Raw genomic sequence first — 23,299 nt, 5'->3', positions numbered from 1 at the left:
TTTGCGGCAGTATTCATTTATACAACATCTTGTTGAAATCTGTTTACAAAATATGTAAGAGTACCATTTTCGAATGAAATATTTAAGAAACAACAGAAATTTTAGTCATCGAAATCTTAACCGATAATACTATTCAAATGTCGGGATTCTCAATATCCGACAAAAAATGTAGGAGTAGCACTTTGAAATTATTTGAAAATAAATCTATTTTAGTAACAGTAGCTGCCATATTGTTCATCAAAATATATCTCCGTAGTTTTGTTTAGCATAAACTCTTATGGAAATTAAACGGAAACAGTAGGTGTACATATGAAAGACATGCCTTGCTATGAAAAATCAGAACGGTTATTGCTATACCAAAACCCTGATGAGAACCTATTCAGTATAACCACCTCTATTACACAGCAATGTGTCTCTCTGCACAAGCACTTCATATTTTCCCGATGCTATGCATTTTCGAAAAGAATTTCATATAATGAATATACAGTCAAACCCTGAAATTTAAAGATCGCGAATGTTATGAAATACTGACCTTGGGGGAAAATTTTACTTTCAAATCAATAATTGCCCTGAACATATTATATCCAAATGATTCTTGAGGACCGTAATTGAAGTTTTAATCATATATGTCTTAACCACTCTCAAAGCTTTGAGGTCTCTGCTCTACTGTGTTGTGGGTACGGTGTATTTAGTGTTACTTTGACAGATTGAGTCAACTGTATCACTAAGAAAAGTGCCTACTGTATCTGATAAATAAGTAGCAACTACGCAAATAACACCAACACATTATTTGAATTCCTTTTGATAGCATTTCTGCCCATACGATAACTAGGGTAGCTTCGTTGTTCCTTGTCGAGGTTGTCGGGATCCTGGTTGTACACGAGGTAACGTTTACAGTGCCACAGTTGAATATTTCATCTAATGATTTCTAAGACCTTGAAGATGGGGCCAGATTGTGTTTATACTTGTTTCACTCTGTACGCTAACAACGTTAACCTTGTACTATACAACCTAGAGACAACTACTTTATCATAAGCATTTTTGGGGGGCATTTAAAGTCATTTGAATAGCTATGTATAACGAGGGCCTTATTTGACCCACATGATTGATATATATGATTTTGAATCAAACTAAATTTGCTGTGTTAAAGTCTCAAAATGACCTAGAATCAAAATGACAACATCATAAAGTTATAAATATATTTATATAATCATGCATGCCTTAAATTTTTATATAAAAAGAAATGTTCAGATGAATAGTAATCTTTAAATAAATTATTATTCCGTTAGAGTAATCATTTAAACAATCTAGCATGGTGATAAGACTCGCAATAATCATAAATGTACATAATTATGTTTATGACAATATGTTAAAGCATTGACTCTTTGATCCACCACATTAATACTTTGCATATGAAATCAGAACATCCAAGATTACTTTTAAGGGGAGGGGTGGTTACAATGCTTTCATAATATATGTATGGGGATAGACCGATACATCTCACATAAAATTGAAAACTGCACGTGGTGTTTCTCACCCCCACTTCCCGGATCTGACGATGATCAGTTAATAGTTTTCATAAAAAGTATCTGTAGGTGTTATTTCCTCCATCTTTGTACTTGGTCTGAAAAGGAACCAACAATTTACAATGAACATTATATATATATATATATATATATATATATATATATATATATATCTCACTAAAGTAGAAAACGAGACATTTACATTATGATTTAACCCATACTAAGGATATCTCAAGCACAAAACTGGCACTTCATTTTCATTATAAAAGATGCCCAATTTGAATTCAACCAGAACGGTATTTTTACAGGTTTCACGTCTTTAAAAGATTCCATGATCAGATAGTGGGGATAAATGGCTGTATTTTCGGTTACAGGTGCAGTAAGCTGATTGTATATATAATATGATTCAAACCACATAATTAGATAATATGTACTAATTTGAGTATATGACTGATGACTACATGTATATGTTGAGTAATTAGATAATGTGTACTAATTTGATTATATGACTGATGACTACATGTATATGTTGAGTAATTAGATAATATGTACTAATTTAATTATATGACTGATGACTACATGTATATGTTGAGTAATTAGATAATATGTACTAATTTAATTATATGACTGATGACTACATGTATATGTTGAGTAATTAGATAATATGTACTAATTTGATTATATGACTGATGACTACATGTATATGTTGAGTAAGGTAATACTTCCTGTTGGTTTAGAAGTTTATAGATTCATCATGTTCTAGATAATATGTGTATGCCCTGCGAGAAGAAGGGGGCAAGTCTTGAAATTGAGGCATGTATCGTTCACATTGACTTATCTTTTCTGACACAGAGTGCAGCTACTGTATCTGTAGATCAAACATACGCTGAATATGTATTATGAAATATGCGTAAAGTGTAGAGTCAGTCTAATTAAAATTAGATCTTCCATCCGCTCCCCAGTTTTCGATACGTCGCGACGTATCGAAAACTGGGGAGCGGATGGAAGATCTAATTTTGATTAGATTGAGTGTAGAGTGTTTAAGACTTTAAAAGAAATTTCATTCAATTGCATAAGAAACAGCAACTGATCAATATTTACATATACATGTACATGCAGAAGATAATTCGTAACCTTTAGTACTTAGAGGTCATTCTACTGTACTTGCGCCATTTGATCACTTTATGACAGTTTGTATGCAAATAATATCAGTATTCTTAAACTGCATACCCAAATGTACTTTTTTCCGAATCAACAATAAAAGTATAATCTTTGTCAGTTGCATAACTTTTTCATACCGGAATAAATCTTTTCTTCTGATAGCAAAAGGTTATGATGGAGAGCTTATCACTTGTATAGCTCTTTTAAAATCTGCGCAAACTATTATCCTTTACTACAGGAAATACATTTTAAAAAAGTATCAGCATGTGTTTGTGTGTAATATTTACCAACTTTTTCGTATTTCCAGCGTTTCCTTTGTCTCTGTGTTAATTTGTTTGTTCTTGGAAAACACAACTCTGAAACTGAATTGATTTATAAAGATTAGAAATTGACCAGCTCTAGCATCAAGCAAAGAAAATAGCTCGTTGCAAAAGATACTTCCTTATTCGAAATTTTACTACAATGCATAGAAATGAACATAACTTTGCAATATTTCAGAGAAATTTTGCATCTAAAATCATTATTAGATAGACTAACCTAAATCTGTTATAAGCCTTGATAAAAATTAAGTTTTATTCTTAATTGGTATCAAAATGACTATTGTCTTACCATACATCATCCATTGACACAAGGACAGACGCTTTAGGGTTTTTCAAATAGTTTTTCCGCAGCTTCTCTTGCACGTCGGAGGGATATTTCACCCATTGTCCATCGGAATCCTTCCACTCCCAGATAGCGGTGGTCACTTCCTGTTCCTGGATGCTGACATTACTGTCGTCATTAGTTTTCTGGCTGTCATTAGTTGTGTGAATTTCATAATTTCTGGAAGGTTGGTTTTCACCAGGATTGCTTTGAGCACCTATTTCTTTACTTTGAATTGAACGATCATCAAGTTTAGATTCCTCACCACTTTCACTAGGTCTATGAGTGATTACAGTGACGGAATCCACCACTGTTGATGCACCAGAACTATCGGACACATTACTTACATTTTGTTCTGATGTTTTATCATTTTGAACGTCCTCTTGTAAATGAACACTTTGTACGTTACCAGTATGCTCTTTTTTATCTCCCTTTGCAGATGTACCTGTAATTAAAGCCAATATTTCTATACATTCAAATTGTATTTCAACAAGCGTACATCCACATTCAAATGAATTATGTAAAAGCAGTTGTTTTCTTTTAACTTGTAAACCTCGTTTTGACGGATCCCTGTTGTTATGTGGGGTGGATGTTGCCGCTCCAGAGTTTCTGCTGCTGTTTCTATTGTTGATAGCATTGGTCGACATATTCAGAGGACCATCAAAGTCCGCCCAAACTGTATGTTTCCGAGGAGGAGCCATGTCCATAATGTTCAGGGAATCATTGGTACGTCTGATGTCATCCAATGTGAGAGTTTCCTGCCTGTCTGTGGAGGATTCCGGCTTCTCTGCTTTTTTATCTGAAATTTGACAATATCTAACATTGCTGTAGGTTCCATTTACCCATTTGTACTCTCTATTTTGTATTGCTTATAAGAGTTATGGGATTGATCACTGTTCGTTATCTTCGCCTTTTAAAAGAAATGATATTTCATGGTATTCAACGTAGTAGTCAGATATATACAACCGCATACGGGAATAGTTCATCCATATGGTTTGGAAAAAAGAAATACTTTATTTGTCTTTCAATGATAAACGAAAGCTGTGGGGTTTTGTTTTTGGCCATGCAATATCGTATAACGAGTGTTTTATGTGGGTGGAACGTTTTGCTATTCAATAACTGAAACGTAGGAAATTACATTCTGTATTTCTAATTTCAGCGGTTGCATTATATATACATTTTATTGAAAGTAGACATTAACGGAAAACTGACAACTCAACTGTATGACAAACGGGATGATTTCAGCTTCTCCATCGTCAACTTCTCACATTTATGTAGCAATATTCCATTATCACCTGCTTATGGTGTTTATATATCTCAACTGATTCGATATGCAACAGCTTGTTCTGGGTATAGTCAGTTTTTAAATCAAGGTAAGCTACTGACAAACAAGTTGATGGTACAGGGATTTCAACAGTCTCGATTGAAGTCAGCATTTCGCAAATTCTATGGTCGTTATAACGATCTAGTTCGTCAATACAACCTCGCATTGGGTCAAATGCTGTCTGACGTGTTTCATACCGTTTGTTAAGCCGTTCTTGGCACACTGATTTAGACTGCGGATAACTCCGTTTACCTGATCAGGATATGGGGCTCACGGCGGGTGTGACCGGTCAACAGGGGATGCTTACTCCTCCTAGGCACCTGATCCCACCTCTGGTGTGTCCAGGGGTCCGTGTTTGCCCAACTATCTATTTTGTATTGCTTGTAGGAGTTATGAGATTGATCACTGTTCGTTATCTTCACCTTGCATGTATATATAACTTATGTGTATTTATTTGTCTATCTATCGATCGATTGATCAATTATGATTTTCGTGAATTTTCCTAGGAGACAATAGCAGAAAACACCCGTTATATGCCATGTCATTTAACATAAACTGATAGATACAAAAAAAATACTGAGTGAAAATGAAAAAAAAACAAAACAAGTCCACTCATCGTTGATGTTTGTCGTGTTTCTTGCATTGATGGCATATCGTACTTCAAGTCAGTTTTGAAACTTTTCAACTACAGTTAAGAATTACCAATATTCTTGGTTGATTCTGCAAAGCTTGTTTCTGGTACAGTGGTGTGGCTGCTGGCCAATGCCATTGGATTCTGTTGTTGCAAATTTCTTTTCACCTCAGATGAAAATGGATCACTAAATCAAATGTAAAGCAACCATTTTAAAATCAATAAATTTTCTAAAATCAAAGACGTTGAACGTCTTCATAATGTTACAAATCATTCCCCATTCTCCCCATACTGTCCAGATAAATGTAAATGATTTACCAAAGCGTGACATCAAACTTCCCATCGAAACCGAATCGATAGTTACTTTTATTACCATTAGGCCAGCGAACCTGTCACAAATAAAAAGTTTTTAAAAATGTAGTGAAAACAGCACATATACTCAGAAATCTCATTTCCCATAGACGTGTACTAAATACCAATATTTTCTCTGTCATCTTAATAAAAATACTATCAACGTATTGTAATTTATGCAATTAATTAATTCATCATGATATTGTAGTAATTTGCACACAAGCATAGGATATAGTATAAATCATTTTACGATACTTATTTTTGGATTTTGGGGATATTCCACGCTATACATACATGGATAATTGCTCTGTCGTCCACACGGTACACAGATCCGATATTCCCTGTCCCTCCGTCTTGGTTTCCCCATTCCCAATCTGGACCTGCAGTAAATTAACCCAACAGGTATTAGTTGCACAACATTACAAATTTTAAATACCTTGACGTTGCTTTAGAGTAGCTCACGAATACTAACTACTTACAATTTCCCTGCTACTGCTAAATTGTTGGCTGATACGGTATGGCAAGAATCATACTAACCACTCTATGTCACTTATATTTCATTGCTGCTGTGATTTGATCAACTAGTGGTCTGGGAGAAGCATTAAATGTTTCTTATCGGTCTGCTTTTACCAAACAGACGGCTGATATATAGTAGGGTTAACTAATAGTTTACGGAAATCACACAAACGTGTCCTCACCCTGTTGAAAATATTGGAAGAATCACACATATTTTCCTCATCCGTTTTTATTATCGTTTAGAATCCTCTGCTTTTAATCTCTCTCTATATAGCTTTAAATCCTCTTCATCTTTGTTTACAGACAGTTATTCTCTATGGTCTGATTAAACGATTCTATAATTGGACTGATGCGTCTTACATTATTGTTTCTCTCTAATTAACGAAGAAACGTCAGTATCGTCTTTATCAATGAATCACATCAACTCATTACATGTAGTTCTACTTTAGCTACCGAACTGACGGTAGCTGTCATTTCACCTGGGGACAATCAGACTAATTGTTCTTACCTCAAATTACCAAACAGACTACTGAGAGATTATGTCGTTTCCCTAGGGGACAATCAGACTAATTGTTCCTACCTCTAGTTACCAAACAGCCCACTGCTATCATCTCATCGAGGAGTACTCTCGGTGAATCGCAGACAACTATGTCGTATGATGCATCAGCTCCGTATCTGTACTGAAACCCATTACCAGTATCCCATTCCACAGAAATCCAACCAGCTGTACAACAAATCGAAACATAGGTATATCATCATTAAAATATACATATGTCATCAAGGTTAAGTGGATGCTACATATATGTTTATCAACTAATATTGAGAGAGAGAGAGAGAGAGAGAGAGAGAGAGAGAGAGAGAGAGAGAGAGAGAGAGTATTAAAAATGAAGGAAAATGCTAAATAATATCTAAGATCGACACCATAGTAAATGTCATTTTTCATATTCATAAATCAAATTTAAGGTATTCAATGTATAATGACCATATTTCATCTCTAAATGGATGGTGAAATATTTGTAATCATGGTATCATTTTGAAGGGTTCATCAAATAAAAATAATCCACCATAGGAATTTTCAAAATTTTGTTTACTGCTTGATTTATTTCACCTAGAATTTAAAATTGAAGTATTTGGGAAAAACATGTTTTATTACAATATTTTAAAAACAAGTTATATTTTCATACTAATCTCTTGGTAGAAAGTTGCATGCACTTTCTTTTTATGAAAATATGAAATAAAATTAATCATTGACCACACATATTTTTAGAAAATTAGATTTTTCTTATTTTTACAAAGGGCAGACAACTCTTCCAAAAAGTCTTAAGTGCAAAATGGTCAGCTTCTAATCATTTACCAGTCATGTGAATTTCATCCGCTTCACTTTTATCATTATTTAACAATAATCATTTATGTTGATCTAAATCCTTCAAAATTGTTCATTATCCTTTCATTATACATGGAATACCTTAAATTAGCACTTGCATTTACATGTACACTGACTGGTCACATAGCTCAGTGGTGAGAATGTTCGTATCATGAGTGCGAGTCGTAAGTTCCAGCCGAATTCATGTCAAAGCCGCATAAAATTTAAGACACATAAATTGATAGTGATTGTTTTATCGTCAGACGCTTCCGATTTAGAAGGGAGATTCGCAGGTCTTTTGGAAATGACCTTAGAAACGGAAACCCCGTGTCGCGAAGGCGTTGGCACGTTAAACAACCCTAGCTGCTATACAGCTCTGAGAGCTAACCATAAGTGAATTAAGGTGAAGATAGCGAACAGTGATCAATTTTATAAATCCTAAAAAGAAAAAAAAGTTGGATAAACAAGGACCCCTGAATATATCAGAGGTGGGAGCAGGTGCCTAGGATGAGTAAACATGAGCCCTATATCATGATAAGGTAAACAGAGTTATCCGTAGTCAAAAGCAGTGTGCCAAGAACAGCCTAACAATCGGTATGAAACAAGTCGGACAGCATTTGACCCAATGGTAGGTTGTACTGACAACTAGATCATTATAACGACCATAGAATTTGCCAAATGCTGACTTTAAACGCGACCATTGAACCCCCTCTCACATCAACTTGTTTGTAAGGTGAAGATAACGAACAGTGATCAATCTCATAACTCCTACAAGCAATACAATATAGATAGTTGGGCAAACACGGACCCCTGGACACACCAGTAGCTTGCCGCGATTATATATGAGTAGTACTACATCTACAGATGCTGGTGTCTCAGTATGGGCGAACAATTGTGGAAGGGATATAAAACAAAACAAAAATATGTACACAGATGGAAAGGACCGACACATGCAAAATACATACGATTTTTAGAGTGTCCTGTCACCGTTCCTGGACCATTGCTATCTTGATCGTCCCATTGCCAGCCCGGACCTCGTCTGACTCTTGTGCCAATGGGTGGCATATTTGGGTTTCTTTCCTGGCATTGTGAGTCCAAATCTTCATCTACAATGTCCTCCATTGACTTAAATTCCTCTCCTGATCCTGTGGCCATCTCATAGATATCATCCTGATTTTACAAAAAAGAAAGAGTTCGATATCAGTAAATGAACTGTGAAATGATGAGGGGGAGGGGACCTAAACATTCTTAATTAAAACTGTGTTTCTTATAATCAGTTATCTCTTTAAGTAGAATACTTTGATATTATTCTTTCTCCATATCCGAGTTCGTACGTTTTACTGCACATTGCATTTATGACTCTTTCAGGCTTTAAAAAAGTATTCTACTTTGCAAATAGCATGGATATAATACACTTTGTTTTCTACATTTTCACAGTAAAGTTTCAAATAACCTGAGTACAGACATCGGTGTAATTCTTGATTTTCAATTCTTAATATAAATACATGTAATGTTTAAATATAACACGGACGTTAAAAAATATAAATGACAAAACGAAAGACCTATCTGCTCTCCATCACTATACATTTAGTTTTTCTTACAGACGTGTTGTTGTAGAAAAGAAGATTTTTGAAAATTGGTTATTTTTGACCGTTTTTATACCGCCCATCTGACCCCAGGGGTGTACGAGTCCCGCGGTGTACAGTATGTCAAACTTGTCCCACAGATGCTTCATTCCAAATTTGAAAAGAATCGGAATGACAGTTATCAAGAAGTAAAGAAAAATACCTATTTGGCATAAAATTTAATTAGCGGAAAATTATATATATTATATGTTATTGTAAAATGAGGGGCCACGTGTATCTACCGTATATGTAATTAGACTTGTGTGATGTTACCATACCGATAAACCACAGATAAATTTGTGATACTTTTGACCGTTTGGGAACCACAAACAGCCTGTGTCTGTAGTCTCAATAAATCCTTCTCTACATGCAAGGTCAAGATAACGAACAGTTATCAATCTCATAACTCCTATAAGCAATACAGAATAGGTAGTTGGGCAAACACAGACCCCTGAACACACCAGACGTGGGATCAGGTGCCTAAGTCTTATCTGAACTGTAAGTTATATATCTATTTTCTACGATTTATGGATAGTTTCCGGATGTATTCTACTAACCCAGTCACTCTCCGTGAGGTCTTGATCCGTCGTCAGGAAGTTAGACAGTACCGTTTGAAATCTTGACCTGTTCATTGACTCGGAATTCGCTATTCCACGTACTTGTTCAGCGATTTTCTAAAAATTAAGGCAAAATTGTTTGTTCAGCAACACTCTAAGATAAGGCTAAAAATGTACGTTGCCAACCTTGTTAAGACTACATTTGTCTTTAATGAAACGCTGTAGAAGGCTTTTATTCTTCAGAAAGGACAGAAATTAAAGATTGGATTTCCTGAAATATGGTTTATTGTGCATACTTCATTCATAGATCTAAAAGATACTTGCCACATTGACAGGGAATCTTCCGATCTTTCTTGCCTCGTGTAAATGGACGATTTTCCCTCCAACTGAAAGCCCGGATATCATTTCCAGTACGGTCTATTAAAAAAAAAAACCCACATGTTAAGCAGAGTAAATTCGTTCTTCGGTGAGTTAAGGGAAAACATAAATCTGATTAACATTGTCAAAGAATGTTTCCTGTACTATTTAACCTTGATATATCTTACCATGTCCGGCTCTCCCACAGGAACGCATATAATCGATTTGGCATCACTAATTCTTTGGACGATCTGTACTAACTCTTCAACTGCCTATAATTCAATTATCATACTTTCATTTCAAATAATTATCTCAAAATCACATACTCAGACCATGATGAAAATATTTGTACTAACGAATATACTACATATTGTATAATTATCATCAAGTGATAATCAACGTGTAAATAAAATGACACTTTTGGCAAAATGTTAATGAATACTGTTTGTACATAGACACATAAATATACAGAAAAGGCACGCTTAATCATGATTACACCAAATATTATCACCTCTTATAGTGTAAAAATTTAAATAAGCTAAAATGAGACTAAATACGGATGTATATTTAATTGCTGTTATAAGATTTAGAAATTCATTTCAAAATTAAGGATTATCTCCCTCATGCATAGTTCTTATCCTTGGACGAACTTGGCTCCACTTTTTTGGCACGCTGTTTTTGGCTATATTTAGCTCTAAACTTCATAGTTATTTCGGATTTCAAACATTTCGGTTGAGCATCACTGAAGAGACATTATTTGTCAAAATGCGCATCTGGTGCATCAAAATTGGTACCGTATAAGTTTTACATAGATACATGTAAATAGATGGATATAATTGTATGTATTTTTTCGTTTGAATTAACTCCAATGAGGTAAAAAGCGAAATATTTTGGGGACGACAATCATGCTGTACTAACTTGTCCTGGGGCGTTGCCATCCATGTCCTCCGGACCCTCAGGGTAGTGGTGGTCCGTGACTTTTCCATCCGAAATCAAAATTATTCTTGGTCGAATATGCCACTTCCCAATAACCGATATTCCCGCTTTGTTGATAGAAATTAGAGGTCTTCCAATGATATACAATAAGATCTATTCTGCGGTTTTGCTTTTATATTTGACAACATAAAGAAGATAAAAATATTATCAAAAATACTCACTTGTACCTTGGGTTCCCAATGATAGGAGGAGACCCGCTCCTATCGGAGACGGGCCACTACATTGAAGTTCGTCTACAAAATTGTTAATATTAAATTATACATGACTTGGAAAAGATCTTCATAATCATCACTTTTGGGGAAATTTATGGGAATGACAGGCCTGAAAATGAATCACTAAAATATGACTGTCAATAAGATTTTCTCTTTCTTTCTCCGCTCTCCCTTTCTCTTTCTCCAGCTACATTAAGCATAGTGGAAAATTGATTGACGGGGTGATTGTATATTGTTTAACGTCCCTCTCGAGAATTTTTCACTCATATGGTGACTTCGCCATTGCCGGTGAAGGGCTGCAACATTTAGAGCATGCTCGGCGCTTTTAAGGCCTCTGAGCTTGGAGGGATCTATATCGGGACCTCGATTTTTGCGGTATCACCCGAAGGACCGCTCTATTTAGTCGCCTCTTACGACAAACACGGGGTACCTATTCTAACCAAGATCCCAATGGGACTTGGACAACTGAGCCTGCTTAAATGAAATAACCAATCATTATACTTCATACATTACATGTTGGGTTGTAAATTAGCTAGATAGCCTCATCGCCGTCAGGTTCTATTTTTACATTGAGTAGTCGTCTTCATTTTTGTACTTGCCCAGACTGTTCTTGATATCGTAATAGCGGTTAGAACAGTAATGGAAGAAACCATTCTCATGTCCAAAAGTAATCACTCCCACATTTGTATCCAAACCAGATCTTCTTTCAAATTCTATGAAAAAGAGACATTCTTGTAAGTACACGTTGGTTAATTTCCAGGTAAAGTTTATAGTTTGTTTAAGACTCACAATTATTTATTAAAAAACATACATTAGTAACATTTGTTAATTCATCATTCTGAGGAAAATAACATTTTGTTCTCTATTTCATAAACTCAACACATGCATGCTTGAATTATAAATATTAACCTCCAAGTATGAAATATATATTATAGAAAAATGAAATGCCATTAACCATACAAATATATATGTCACAAAAGTGCCATTTAACAAGATATCAAGCATCGACAAACTCCATATTCTAAACACTCGTGCCATTTAACAAGATATCAAGCATCGACAAACTCCATATTCTAAACACTCATATTCTACTTTTGATGCTTTTCTCTTTCATTTCAACATTTATTACTGTAAACATGGGAATCGATTTAATGTATGATCTAGTAATGTACATCAATGAAAAGTGAAGATAATGAACAGTGATCAATCTCATAACTCCTATAAAATAGATAATTGGGCAAACACAGACCACTGTACACACCAGATGGGACCAGGTTCATAGGAGAATTAAGCATCCCCTGTCGACTGGTCACACCCGCTGTGTGTAATCTACCATGAAATTTTAAAAAAATGTTTCGATATGTGATGACCAATATTGAATATTTCCTAGCATATTCGTATTCAAATTTGATCTTATAAATTCACCATGCACATTACGAAATGCATGAATCTTTGTTACTACCAAGTACATGTATGCAGGGAGAGGGCGGTCTTAAATTTTTAGAACTTGTGCCCGATCCCATTGTAATTATATTACAATAAGATACGTTCAAACCATCACTGTGAGAATTTCGGATGGAAATATCAATTCTACAGAAAGTTTAACGGCGCACTGATGAAACGTTAATAATTTTTCACTTATTTTTTGGGGTAGGGAAAGGTTGCATGTCAATAACGCTACTGTTTCGCCAGTATGATTTGAACATATTTGTATTAGGGGTCACCGATACTAATAATTTTACTAATTATGAGGAAAAAAAACATCATTGACAGCGTTCATCCTTAAGATAAAGATATGGTTGAAAATCCTATTACGTAATATCTTAAACCAGGGTGATCTCAATTGTCGCATAATTTGAAGTAAAACAATGAAATTATCATACCGTACATGATAAATATTGAATAATTACCGTTCAAAATGTCGATCACAACACCTTTCATCTGCCTGAAACCGTCCCCCTCCATACTTGCCGATGTGTCCAGAATAAATATTGTATCCAGACCTCTTCCATGCTGATATTTCAGTTCAGAATCTTAAATTGAAAGAAAATATCGAACATTGGATTTTCAACTAGGAAATTGTGTACCATTCTTTGAAAATGTAAACAACTTATCAATGTGTTCGTTGACTTGGTTTAAAATTCGTAATATATATATATATATATATATATATATATTGTAAAAATAATTCAGTATTTGATACAGTAAATGCATCCAATTATAAAAGTCAAGAAACACAAAATTTGAAAACATTTCACTGTTGGCGCTTTTGGCTTTAATGCCTCTTCTGACAGTTATACAATATTGAAATATATTAAAATATTATTTCATTTTATAACTGTCTGAAGAGGCATCAAAGCCGAAAGCGCTAACAGTGAAATGTTATTCGAGTTTTGTGTTTCTTGACTTTTATTATTGGATATATATATATATATATATATAAATATATTCCATCTTGTTTTGTATACTATGTGATTACTTCTTTGTGCAGCTGAAGCAGCCTCGGCAAGCCACTGGTCAGTTTCGATTCGACGTGACATCATAGTCATCACTCTTCTTTCTGAAAAAAAGTATAAAGTTGTGTTTGCACTGTACCTGTTCCGAAAGGATTCTATATTTCTCGAAATCTATTTCCATATCTACTTTATATCATCGCGTTATCTCATTGTATCTTACGAAATGATAAGGCTAAAACCGAAAAATTCTCAATGTAACTAAATGCAATCAAACAAATTCTTTTTAAAAAAGTTGTTAATGAAATTCCAGAGGAATACAAGTTCACATTTATACAAATTAATTTACCGCCCGCAGTCAATGCTACAAATATACCGTCCGTAGTCAATGTTACAAATTTACCGTCCGCGGTCAATGTTTGCGCCGCCCTGACCATTCTGTGTTCCTGGTTGTAGGATTCCACCCCCTGCTTGGATGCGCTCCGTGACACATTTTGTTTCCCCCCGTCGTCTGTTTTCATTACACTGTTTTTAATGTTTTGTGATTCCTCGGTTAATATGACAAGTCTATTATCGACGTCCCTTTGAGTTCTTTTTCTCTTCAGTTTCCTTGTAGTTTCTGTTCTCGTTAATATTTCTTCCATCGTTTCCGAATGTCGGAGATCTGGCTCCTCTAAAGAGCCTTTTCTTGTTTCGTCCATTGATAGTACTCCTTTTATATCAATCCTATTTGCTTTGTCTTCTACAAAAATCGAAACTCTATCATGATCTGTTGACATATTTTCCGTATCCTTTGTATCCAAACCCTGTCGATGGGATACCCTATCCTCCTCATGTCGATGGGATACCCTATCCTCCTCATGTCGATGGGATACCCTATCCTCCTCATGTCGATGGGATACCCTATCCTCCTCATGTCGATGGGATACCCTATCCTCCTCATGTCGATGGGATACCCTATCCTCCTCATCTGGAGCGTCGAATCCAGTCTCTTCTCCAGAGACACACTTACCAGAAACCTTTCTGGTTTCGCTATCCTGTGTCTGTTCAGTAATACGGTGTGTTTCGTCAGTGAATTCATCTTCTGGCGATTTGCTGATGACCATTCTCTCTTCAATTGTTTCATCCTCCCTTACTGCTCTAGGTAATTCTTCTGTGATCTCGCTATTCAAACTGTTATCTGCTTTATCAATATCTCTGTCACTGGCCTCAACATCTAATTGGTCAATTTCCCCAACATCTTCCCCAGATACATCCGCACCGTTATCATGAAACTGGCCAATAGACTGAGTCAGAACTGCTACTTTTTCGTTCGTCGTCAGTATTGCTGTAATTAGCTCCGATATGTCGTTGCTCTGTTTTCGGTCCGTCTCTGATAGGTCTAACACTTGTGCTAAAAGAGTGTCTAAACAGAAAAAAAATCTTACATAGCAACAATATTATTTCATTCAGTACACGTTAGCATTTCTTACAAACCTCCATAGACGGCTAAATTAACACATGAATTGATTCTACTTTCAACGTCAACTATTTTGAATTTTTCTTAAGTTCAATTCAGCTGTACCCACTTTCAACCATCTGAGGAGAAATACCGCTGACAATCAAGTACATCCTACATGTATAGCATAGGTGACATACATGTGAAAATAACGAAAAATAAGCATTGCCAAACGAGGGGGGGGGGTGTTACGGAAAAGGACGAACGTGATCCGATTGTATATTATAGTCCCCTGGGTCGAGGCCTCTGCTGGTGGACTGTTAGTCCCCGAGGGTCTCTACAGCCCAGTAGCTAAGTACTTCGTTACTAGCTTGAAAATACGGATGTATATTTAATTGCTGTTATAAAATTTAGAAATTCATTTCAAAATTAAGGATTATCTCCCTTACGCATAGCTCTTATCCTTAGAGGAATTTGACTCCACTTTTTGGGGCACACTGATGTTCCCTATAATAGCTCTGAAACTTCATTGTTATTTCGGATTTCAAACATTTGGTTGAGCATCACTGAAGAGACATTATTTGTCGAAATGCGCATCTAATGCATCAAAATTGGTACATTATAAGTTTTACATAGTAACTTTCCATAGGACTTTACAATTGCACAAATTTATTTGTGCAATTCATTTAAAGATGAAAAGGTGAAGATAACAAACAGTGAGTAATCTTATAACCTACCGAGTATACGAAATTAAGAGTTGGACAAATACGGACCCCTGGATATACCAGAGGTGGGATCAGGTGCCTAGGAGGACTAAGCATCCCTTGTCGACAGGTCACATTCGCAGTAAACCCTTTATCTATACCCTATATCAGATAAACGGAGTAACCCGTTGTCAAAATGAGTGTGTAAAGAACGGCTTAACAATTGGTATGAAATATGTCAGACAGCATTTGTTCTATTGACAGGTGTTTTTTTTTCAAAAATCTCCACACATTATTTGAAAATTCAGCTAAACTCAATTACCCACATCTTTTTTAATGGGAAAATATCAAAGATATTTTCAAAAATTTAAAAAAACCCTCAAACAATTGCATGTACTTACAAACCATTTTACAGAAGATAAACGCAGAGATAAAGTAATGTGAATATTTTACCTATCTTATGAACTTCATCTTCAGTCATTTCCCTGCAAAATTAAACTACATAGTTAATCACATACCCTCATTGGATATTTCACCGACACATAACAAGAACCGGAACTGTGAAGAACGGACTATAAAGAAAATTGGATAGAGAAATCATGGTGCAAGTGGTTATATCAATGTTCTCCTTACGATTGAGTGACATGTAGTATGTATATCAATGTTCTCCTTACGATTGAGTGACATGTAGTATGTATATCAATGTTCTCCTTACGATTGAGTGACATGTAGTATGTACATCAATGTTCTCCTTACGATTGAGTGACATGTAGTATGTACATCAATGTTCTCCTTACGATTGAGTGACATGTAGTATGTATATCAATGTTCTCCTTACGATTGAGTGACATGTAGTATGTATATCAATGTTCTCCTTACGATTGAGTGACATGTAGTATGTATATCAATGTTCTCCTTACGATTGAGTTACATGTAGTATGTATATCAATGTTCTCCTTACGATTGAGTTACATGTAGTATGTATATCAATGTTCTCCTTACGATTGAGTGACATGTAGTATGTACATCAATGTTCTCCTTACGATTGAGTGACATGTAGTATGCGGATAGAAAATCATTGTGAGCAATGTCTTCACAAGTATTTGTGTTGTTTGACAGGTAGAATGTTATTGTACATGCGGTCTGGAAATGAGCAAAACTATCTTCACCTGTCTTCTTCTTGTTTAGCAAGTCTTTTCCTGATGAACTTGTTTTCCATTTGTATTGTATCCACTTTCTCATTCATACTCTTTAACTGTAAATAGAATCACAGCATATTCTAATGAATACACACAAATACAGCAGAGTGCCAAATGAATACACACAAATACAGCAGAGTGCCAAATGAATACACACAAATACAGCAGACTGCCAAATGAATACACACAAATACAGCAGAGTGCCAAATGAATACACACAAATACAGCAGACTGCCAAATGAATACACACAAATACAGCAGAGTGCCAAATGAATACACACAAATACAGCAGAGTGCCAAATGAATACACACAAATACAGCATAGTGCCAAATGAATACACACAAATACAGCATAGTGCCAAATGAATACACACAAATACAGCATAGTGCCAAATGAATACACACAAATACAGCAGAGTGCCAAATGAATACACACAAATACAGCAGACTGCCAAATGAATACACACAAATACAGCAGACTGCCAAATGAATACACACAAATACAGCAGAGTGCCAAATGAATACACACAAATACAGCAGAGTGCCAAATGAATACACACAAATACAGCAGAGTGCCAAATGAATACACACAAATACAGCAGACTGCCAAATGAATACACACAAATACAGCAGAGTGCCAAATGAATACACACAAATACAGCAGAGTGCCAAATGAATACACACAAATACAGCAGAGTGCCAAATGAATACACACAAATACAGCAGACTGCCAAATGACAATTTAATGCAAAAGATCAAGGAGAGAGAACTGAAGGAGCCTTACCTGCTCTACTATGGTGTTCATTTTGTAAAGGTTTTCAGGTGTGTAAAATGCAAAATTGCATTTCTCTCGGAAAGATCTGAAATATATTTCCAGACAAGCATGTTACAATGTACATGTAGTAACACAGGGGTGAAACCAGGGAAAGAAATCCCCAGGGGAGGGGTGCGACCCATGTCTTAAGGACCCCAAAATGGTACAAATAACCTTTTTGAATAAAAAATTCATGAACCAAGTGAGGGAAGGCAATCCCGGCAACCCCAGTAGAACTATCACTGTGACACGTACATGCATATGCAAATATTTATATAGATCATTCAATCAAAAAGTCAAGATTGCGTACAGTGATCAATCTCAAAATTCCAATAAACAATATAAAATTAAGAGTAGGGCAAACACGGACCCTAGGATTGGATCAGGTGCCTAGGAGTAAGCATCCTCTGTTGACCTGCTACATCGACGGTAAGCTCTATTTCTTGATCAAGTAAACAGAGTAATCCGTAGTCAAAAGCAGTACCAAGAGAACGGCCTAACAATTGGTATAAAACACCTCGGACAATACTCAACTAACGCAGGTTATATTTGCAAATACGATCAGTAAAACGACCACAGAATTTGCGATATGCCTACTTTAAACGAGACTGTTGATATCCTATAAAATCAACGTATTTGTACTTAAATTAGGTTATCAGCAAGGTGAAAATAACAAACAGTGATCAATCTCATAACTCCTACAAGCAATACAAAATAGATAGTTGGGCAAACACGGACCCCTGGACACACCAGAGGTGGGATCAGGTGCCTAGGAGGAGTAAGCATCCCCTGTTGACCGTTCACACCCGCCGTGAGCCCCATATCCTGATCTAAACACTGTTACACGGAGAACATGTTCGTGCGAATCGAATAAGTTGAGAAACATAAAACCACATGCAACAGGGGATGCTTACTCCTCCTAGGCACCTGTTCCCACCTCTGGTGTATCCGGGGGTCCGTGTTTGCCCAACTATCTATTTTGTATTGCTTATAGGAGTTATGGGATTGATCACTGTTCGTTATCTTCACCTTGCATGCAGTTAATAATGATATATTGCTACATAGATATGGGAAGTTGACGATGTAGAAACTGAAGGAATCCTGTTTGTTATAAAGTTGAGTTGTCACTTCGCCGTTAACATCTATGTTCAATATCTAAGTGTGAAGCGGATGTGAAGACTCTGTGGTGTCTTTTATGTCGAGTTCACTGTGATATATCGAATCAACATGTGAATGTAAATGAATATATTTTAATAGACAAAATTTCGTCGATATATCTAAATGTCGAGTTGAAGCCACAGCATTAGATTGTTCTTCTCATGTACAATGTTTTGAATAAATTCTGGGTTGTAAGATTATACAAACAGGCCAGCAAATAAAGGGACACAATTTGTGTCCATGGGAATTCCAACAGACTGTTGGGAGATTTGATCGCCAAAGATAACGTATAAATTGTCAATGAGAAACACAACATCAGAGTACTAATGCAGAGATCAGAGGGGCGTTTAACGAAGTAGTTTTTAAATGACTAATCACAAGATATGAATATTTCCGTGTTCCATTCTTATTGAAGAAGCAGCTGTCTATGACGTCAAAAAGCCTAGTCGTAAATCTACCGTGAACAATGGTCGTATACAGTGTCTAAAAGTCACGTGTTTTGATCTTGTTGATTTGAGAAAAGTTTTATGATTTCATCTTTGGAATTTTCTAGAATCCGCATTTATTATACACCACTTCCCACTTGTGGCACAATACGTTAGAAGTTTCTCCTTCTTACCAAATAATATTTTTATGAGGAGCCACGATAGGGTTTAGTAGAACATTGACTGGATCCAGCAATGTATCTCTGTATGGGAAATTTTGGTACTCATATTCATTCGTACCATTCGACTGACATAATAAATGTGTTTAAAACTGAAGCGTGATTTTGAAGAATTCCATCGTTTAACGAAAAGAAACTTGGGAGTATAAATAGAATTATGAAATGTGAAAATAAAGTTTGAGTCGTTTGAGTCATGACAATGAGCCTTACAAAGACAATGTCGTTACAAGCTTTGTCAGCTGGAACCAATGTATTTTCCTTATGTATTATATCTATTTTATCAATTCTGGTTCTCTAAACACAGAAGGTATTATATCTATTTTATCAATTCTGGTTCTCTAAACACAGAAGGTATTATATCTATTTTATCAGTTCTGGTTCTCTAAACACAGAAGGTATTATATCTATTTTATCAGTTCTGGTTCTCTAAACACAGAAGGTATTATATCTATTTTATCACTTCTGGTTCTCTAAACACAGAAGGTATTATATCTATTTTATCAGTTCTGGTTCTCTAAACACAGAAGGTATTATATCTATTTTATCAGTTCTGGTTCTCTAAACACAGAAGGTATTATATCTATTTTATCAGTTCTGGTTCTCTAAACACAGAAGGTATTATATCTATTTTATCAGTTCTGGTTCTCTAAACACAGAAGGTATTATATCTATTTTATCAGTTCTGGTTCTCTAAACACAGAAGGTATTATATCTATTTTATCAATTCTGGTTCTCTAAACACAGAAGGTATTATATCTATTTTATCAATTCTGGTTCTCTAAACACAGAAGGTATTATATCTATTTTATCAATTCTGGTTCTCTAAACACAGAAGGTATTATATCTATTTTATCAATTCTGGTTCTCTAAACACAGAAGGTATTATATCTATTTTATCAATTCTGGTTCTCTAAACACAGAAGGTATTATATCTATTTTATCAATTCTGGTTCTCTAAACACAGAAGGTATTATATCTATTTTATCACTTCCGGTTCTCTAAACACAGAAGGTATTATATCTATTTTATCACTTCCGGTTCTCTAAACACAGAAGGATAAATGGTACGCACATTTGTTTTACGGTATTTTAATATTGCTCTTATTTTTTAAATCCATTCTGATAATATATCAAGTTCTTCTTTTTCATATTTAGCCCATCGTCTGACATAATCTTCTACAGAATTCATACCAGAAGTGAAGTTCCGTCGCCAATTGAAAGATTGGTACACTCTAAATTTAGGACCTGACATCGCCAGTAATGAGATATCCAGTTGGACCATAGTTGAAAGAAGAACAAAAACATGGAGGTGGATTTGTGTTTAAGATGGTCTATATTTAGCCACTGTAAAGTTTGTAAATATTTTTTTTGGGGGGGGGGGGGGGGATGTGATATTGAATTTGTATAGGAAATGCAGGGTGTACAGTTGAACTATCACGGAAGACAACACTGAACTTTTTATGATTAAGAAAATGACAGCATGATTTGAACGCAGGCAGTTGCATCGCTTGGGGGCCGAATTTACTATATAAAGAGTAAAGGTATAGATATAGGGTATCCAAGTTAGCTGATGTAAAAACAATGAATTAATTGATATAAAATTCTACTTTGCATTTTAATTAATTCATACATAATCAATCTACATTACTACCAAAGTCCATCCCGAAATTCCGTATACTTCCCAAGATATGCAGAAATGAACTCGGAAAAATGCTTATTATTTTTTGGTTGACTTTTAGTTGGGCCCTGACACTATACAACTACACAGTGTTTGAGCATTGCAACAAGCTATCAAATAGAATGTGCAGCATAAAATATCATTTCTAAAATGAATTTCTTACCAATTCATAAAATGAATTCCGTAATAGCTCCAGGGCCCAGCTAAACGTCAACCAAAAAATAATAGGCATTTTTCCGAGTTCATTTCTGCATATCTTGGGAAGTATACGGAATTTCGTGATGGACTTTGGGAGTAATGTAGATTGGTTATGTATGAATAAATTAAAATACAAAGTAGAATTTTATATCAATCAATTTATTGATTTTACATCAGCTAACTTGGGTACCCTATATTTACAGTTCTATACCTTTACTCTTTATATAGTAAATTCGACCCCCAAGCGATGCAATTGTCTGTGGATTTGAAAGGATCGATCATCATCCGTAACTTCTTGTTGTTTTATGAGACTGTGATGGGCAACATCCTTAATCATAGAATTCAGTCTGTTTTCTGGTGTCGAAAAATCCATGTATGGCTATATATAATACAAGTGCAGGTTATGCATTTATGTAATGTAAAAACGCAGTCGATCAAACATTCTCAAGATCCTAAATACAGTGTATAAGACTTATGTCCCCAGACGATGTACATTCACACAATCCTAAAAAACTGCACAAAACACGCAGTACTAGGTCTACCTATATCACACAAGATCGATTCAGGGGAGTATAAACAATATTGGAATGTAATATTAAAGTAGTACATGTCTACTAAATTTCGATATCGACAGTTCAATTGCACAATTAACAAATTTCGCCCTGCTTTAACCACGAATCCAACCTGAACTCTAAAACTATAACCCGCATACACTGTATACCTAACGCTTCAAACGAATGCACAAAGCATGCATATATATATATATATATATATATATATACTGTACGTAAACACATAACCATTAAGCCCCTTTATTACGAAACCCTTTTATTTTCTAGAAAAGTTTGCATATCAATATTTTCACGATCTGGACCTGTTTTATATTAATTTGTGCAGATCACGCACATTTTAAATCTATATTAACCGACATTGTTTCGATATCAACGTTTTCAGTAGAAGTGCAGGTCTATTCTGCACAGTGTAATCAATGTCCCAGGCAAGCTAGATTACGACATTTTAATCAGTTAAAAGATGCAGTGATGTATCAGACTTAGTTTATAATTAAAAACAGAAATAATAAAGAGTGTAAATAACATTCCACATACCTACGAGGGTCGCTCCACTTGTGCTGATAATTTTCACTCTATAAATATACTTTAAATTTCCGTGGCAGTTTATTTATGTATTTGAGGTCTACTTTCGGTTTACATTTAAAAACTTCCTGTTGTAAAATAATGACAAAATCTATATCTATGCGCACTTTTTAGATAACTCACGTCGAGAAAACCCGTATTGTCAGGTTGTGTGCTTGTCCTACTCTTGATTTGTATTCTTTATGAAATTGATTAGTGTTCGTTACATCATTCATGCATCTTCACCTTCTCAGTTTACTGATTAATATTTTTGTAATATTCTATATTGAGTGAATACGATTTATTTTATTGATTTTGGAAAGTATTTTTGTTTTCAAGTGGTGTGTGTTACAACTACATTAACGAGGAATAAACCGAGAAATGGTATGAATGGAAAGGTAATATATATATATATATATATATATATATAAAGTCTCTTTTTTTGGAAGTAAAATACAGAAAAAACTCTAAACACTTTGTTGAAATATTTCGACCGTGTTACCGGTCTTCTTCAGTCGTGTTTATTTCTCATAACAACGTAACGCACGACTACATACGCGAAAGTACTATGACGTCACAGTAAATATTATAAACATCAAA

At 35.2% G+C, this 23,299-nt stretch overlaps 1 protein-coding gene across 3 annotated transcripts; it reads right to left on the bottom strand.

The window, feature by feature from the left end:
- Positions 1-1,185: 1,185 nt before the first annotated feature.
- Positions 1,186-22,801, bottom strand: LOC125675787 (uncharacterized). Of its 3 annotated transcripts, none has more exons than XM_048913587.2 (23): positions 22,673-22,801; positions 17,840-17,915; positions 17,026-17,111; positions 16,310-16,341; positions 14,685-15,119; positions 14,118-14,549; positions 13,741-13,821; positions 13,172-13,294; positions 11,861-11,974; positions 11,211-11,282; positions 10,972-11,096; positions 10,242-10,325; positions 10,021-10,113; positions 9,697-9,813; positions 8,480-8,684; positions 6,732-6,875; positions 5,930-6,015; positions 5,603-5,673; positions 5,356-5,471; positions 3,883-4,128; positions 3,297-3,774; positions 2,975-3,049; positions 1,186-1,624 (listed from the first exon to the last, which is right to left on the bottom strand). In XM_048913587.2, coding segments are annotated over exons 2-23 (3,237 nt in total). In that variant the 5' UTR covers positions 17,861-17,915; positions 22,673-22,801; the 3' UTR covers positions 1,186-1,623. The 3 variants fall into 3 exon arrangements, with proteins under 3 accessions (XP_048769544.2, XP_048769543.2, XP_056015848.1); XM_048913586.2 differs by having other exon boundaries at positions 2,979-3,049; XM_056159873.1 differs by lacking the exons at positions 16,310-16,341; positions 17,026-17,111; positions 17,840-17,915; positions 22,673-22,801 and having other exon boundaries at positions 14,118-14,536; positions 14,671-15,080.
- Positions 22,802-23,299: the final 498 nt, after the last annotated feature.

The sequence above is a fragment of the Ostrea edulis genome, chromosome 3 (genome assembly GCF_947568905.1).
Source record: "Ostrea edulis chromosome 3, xbOstEdul1.1, whole genome shotgun sequence".
Lineage (NCBI taxonomy): Eukaryota > Metazoa > Mollusca > Bivalvia > Ostreida > Ostreidae > Ostrea > Ostrea edulis.
The sequence above is the reverse complement of the archived record's forward strand: the minus strand, read 5'-3'. Positions and strand labels throughout refer to the sequence as shown.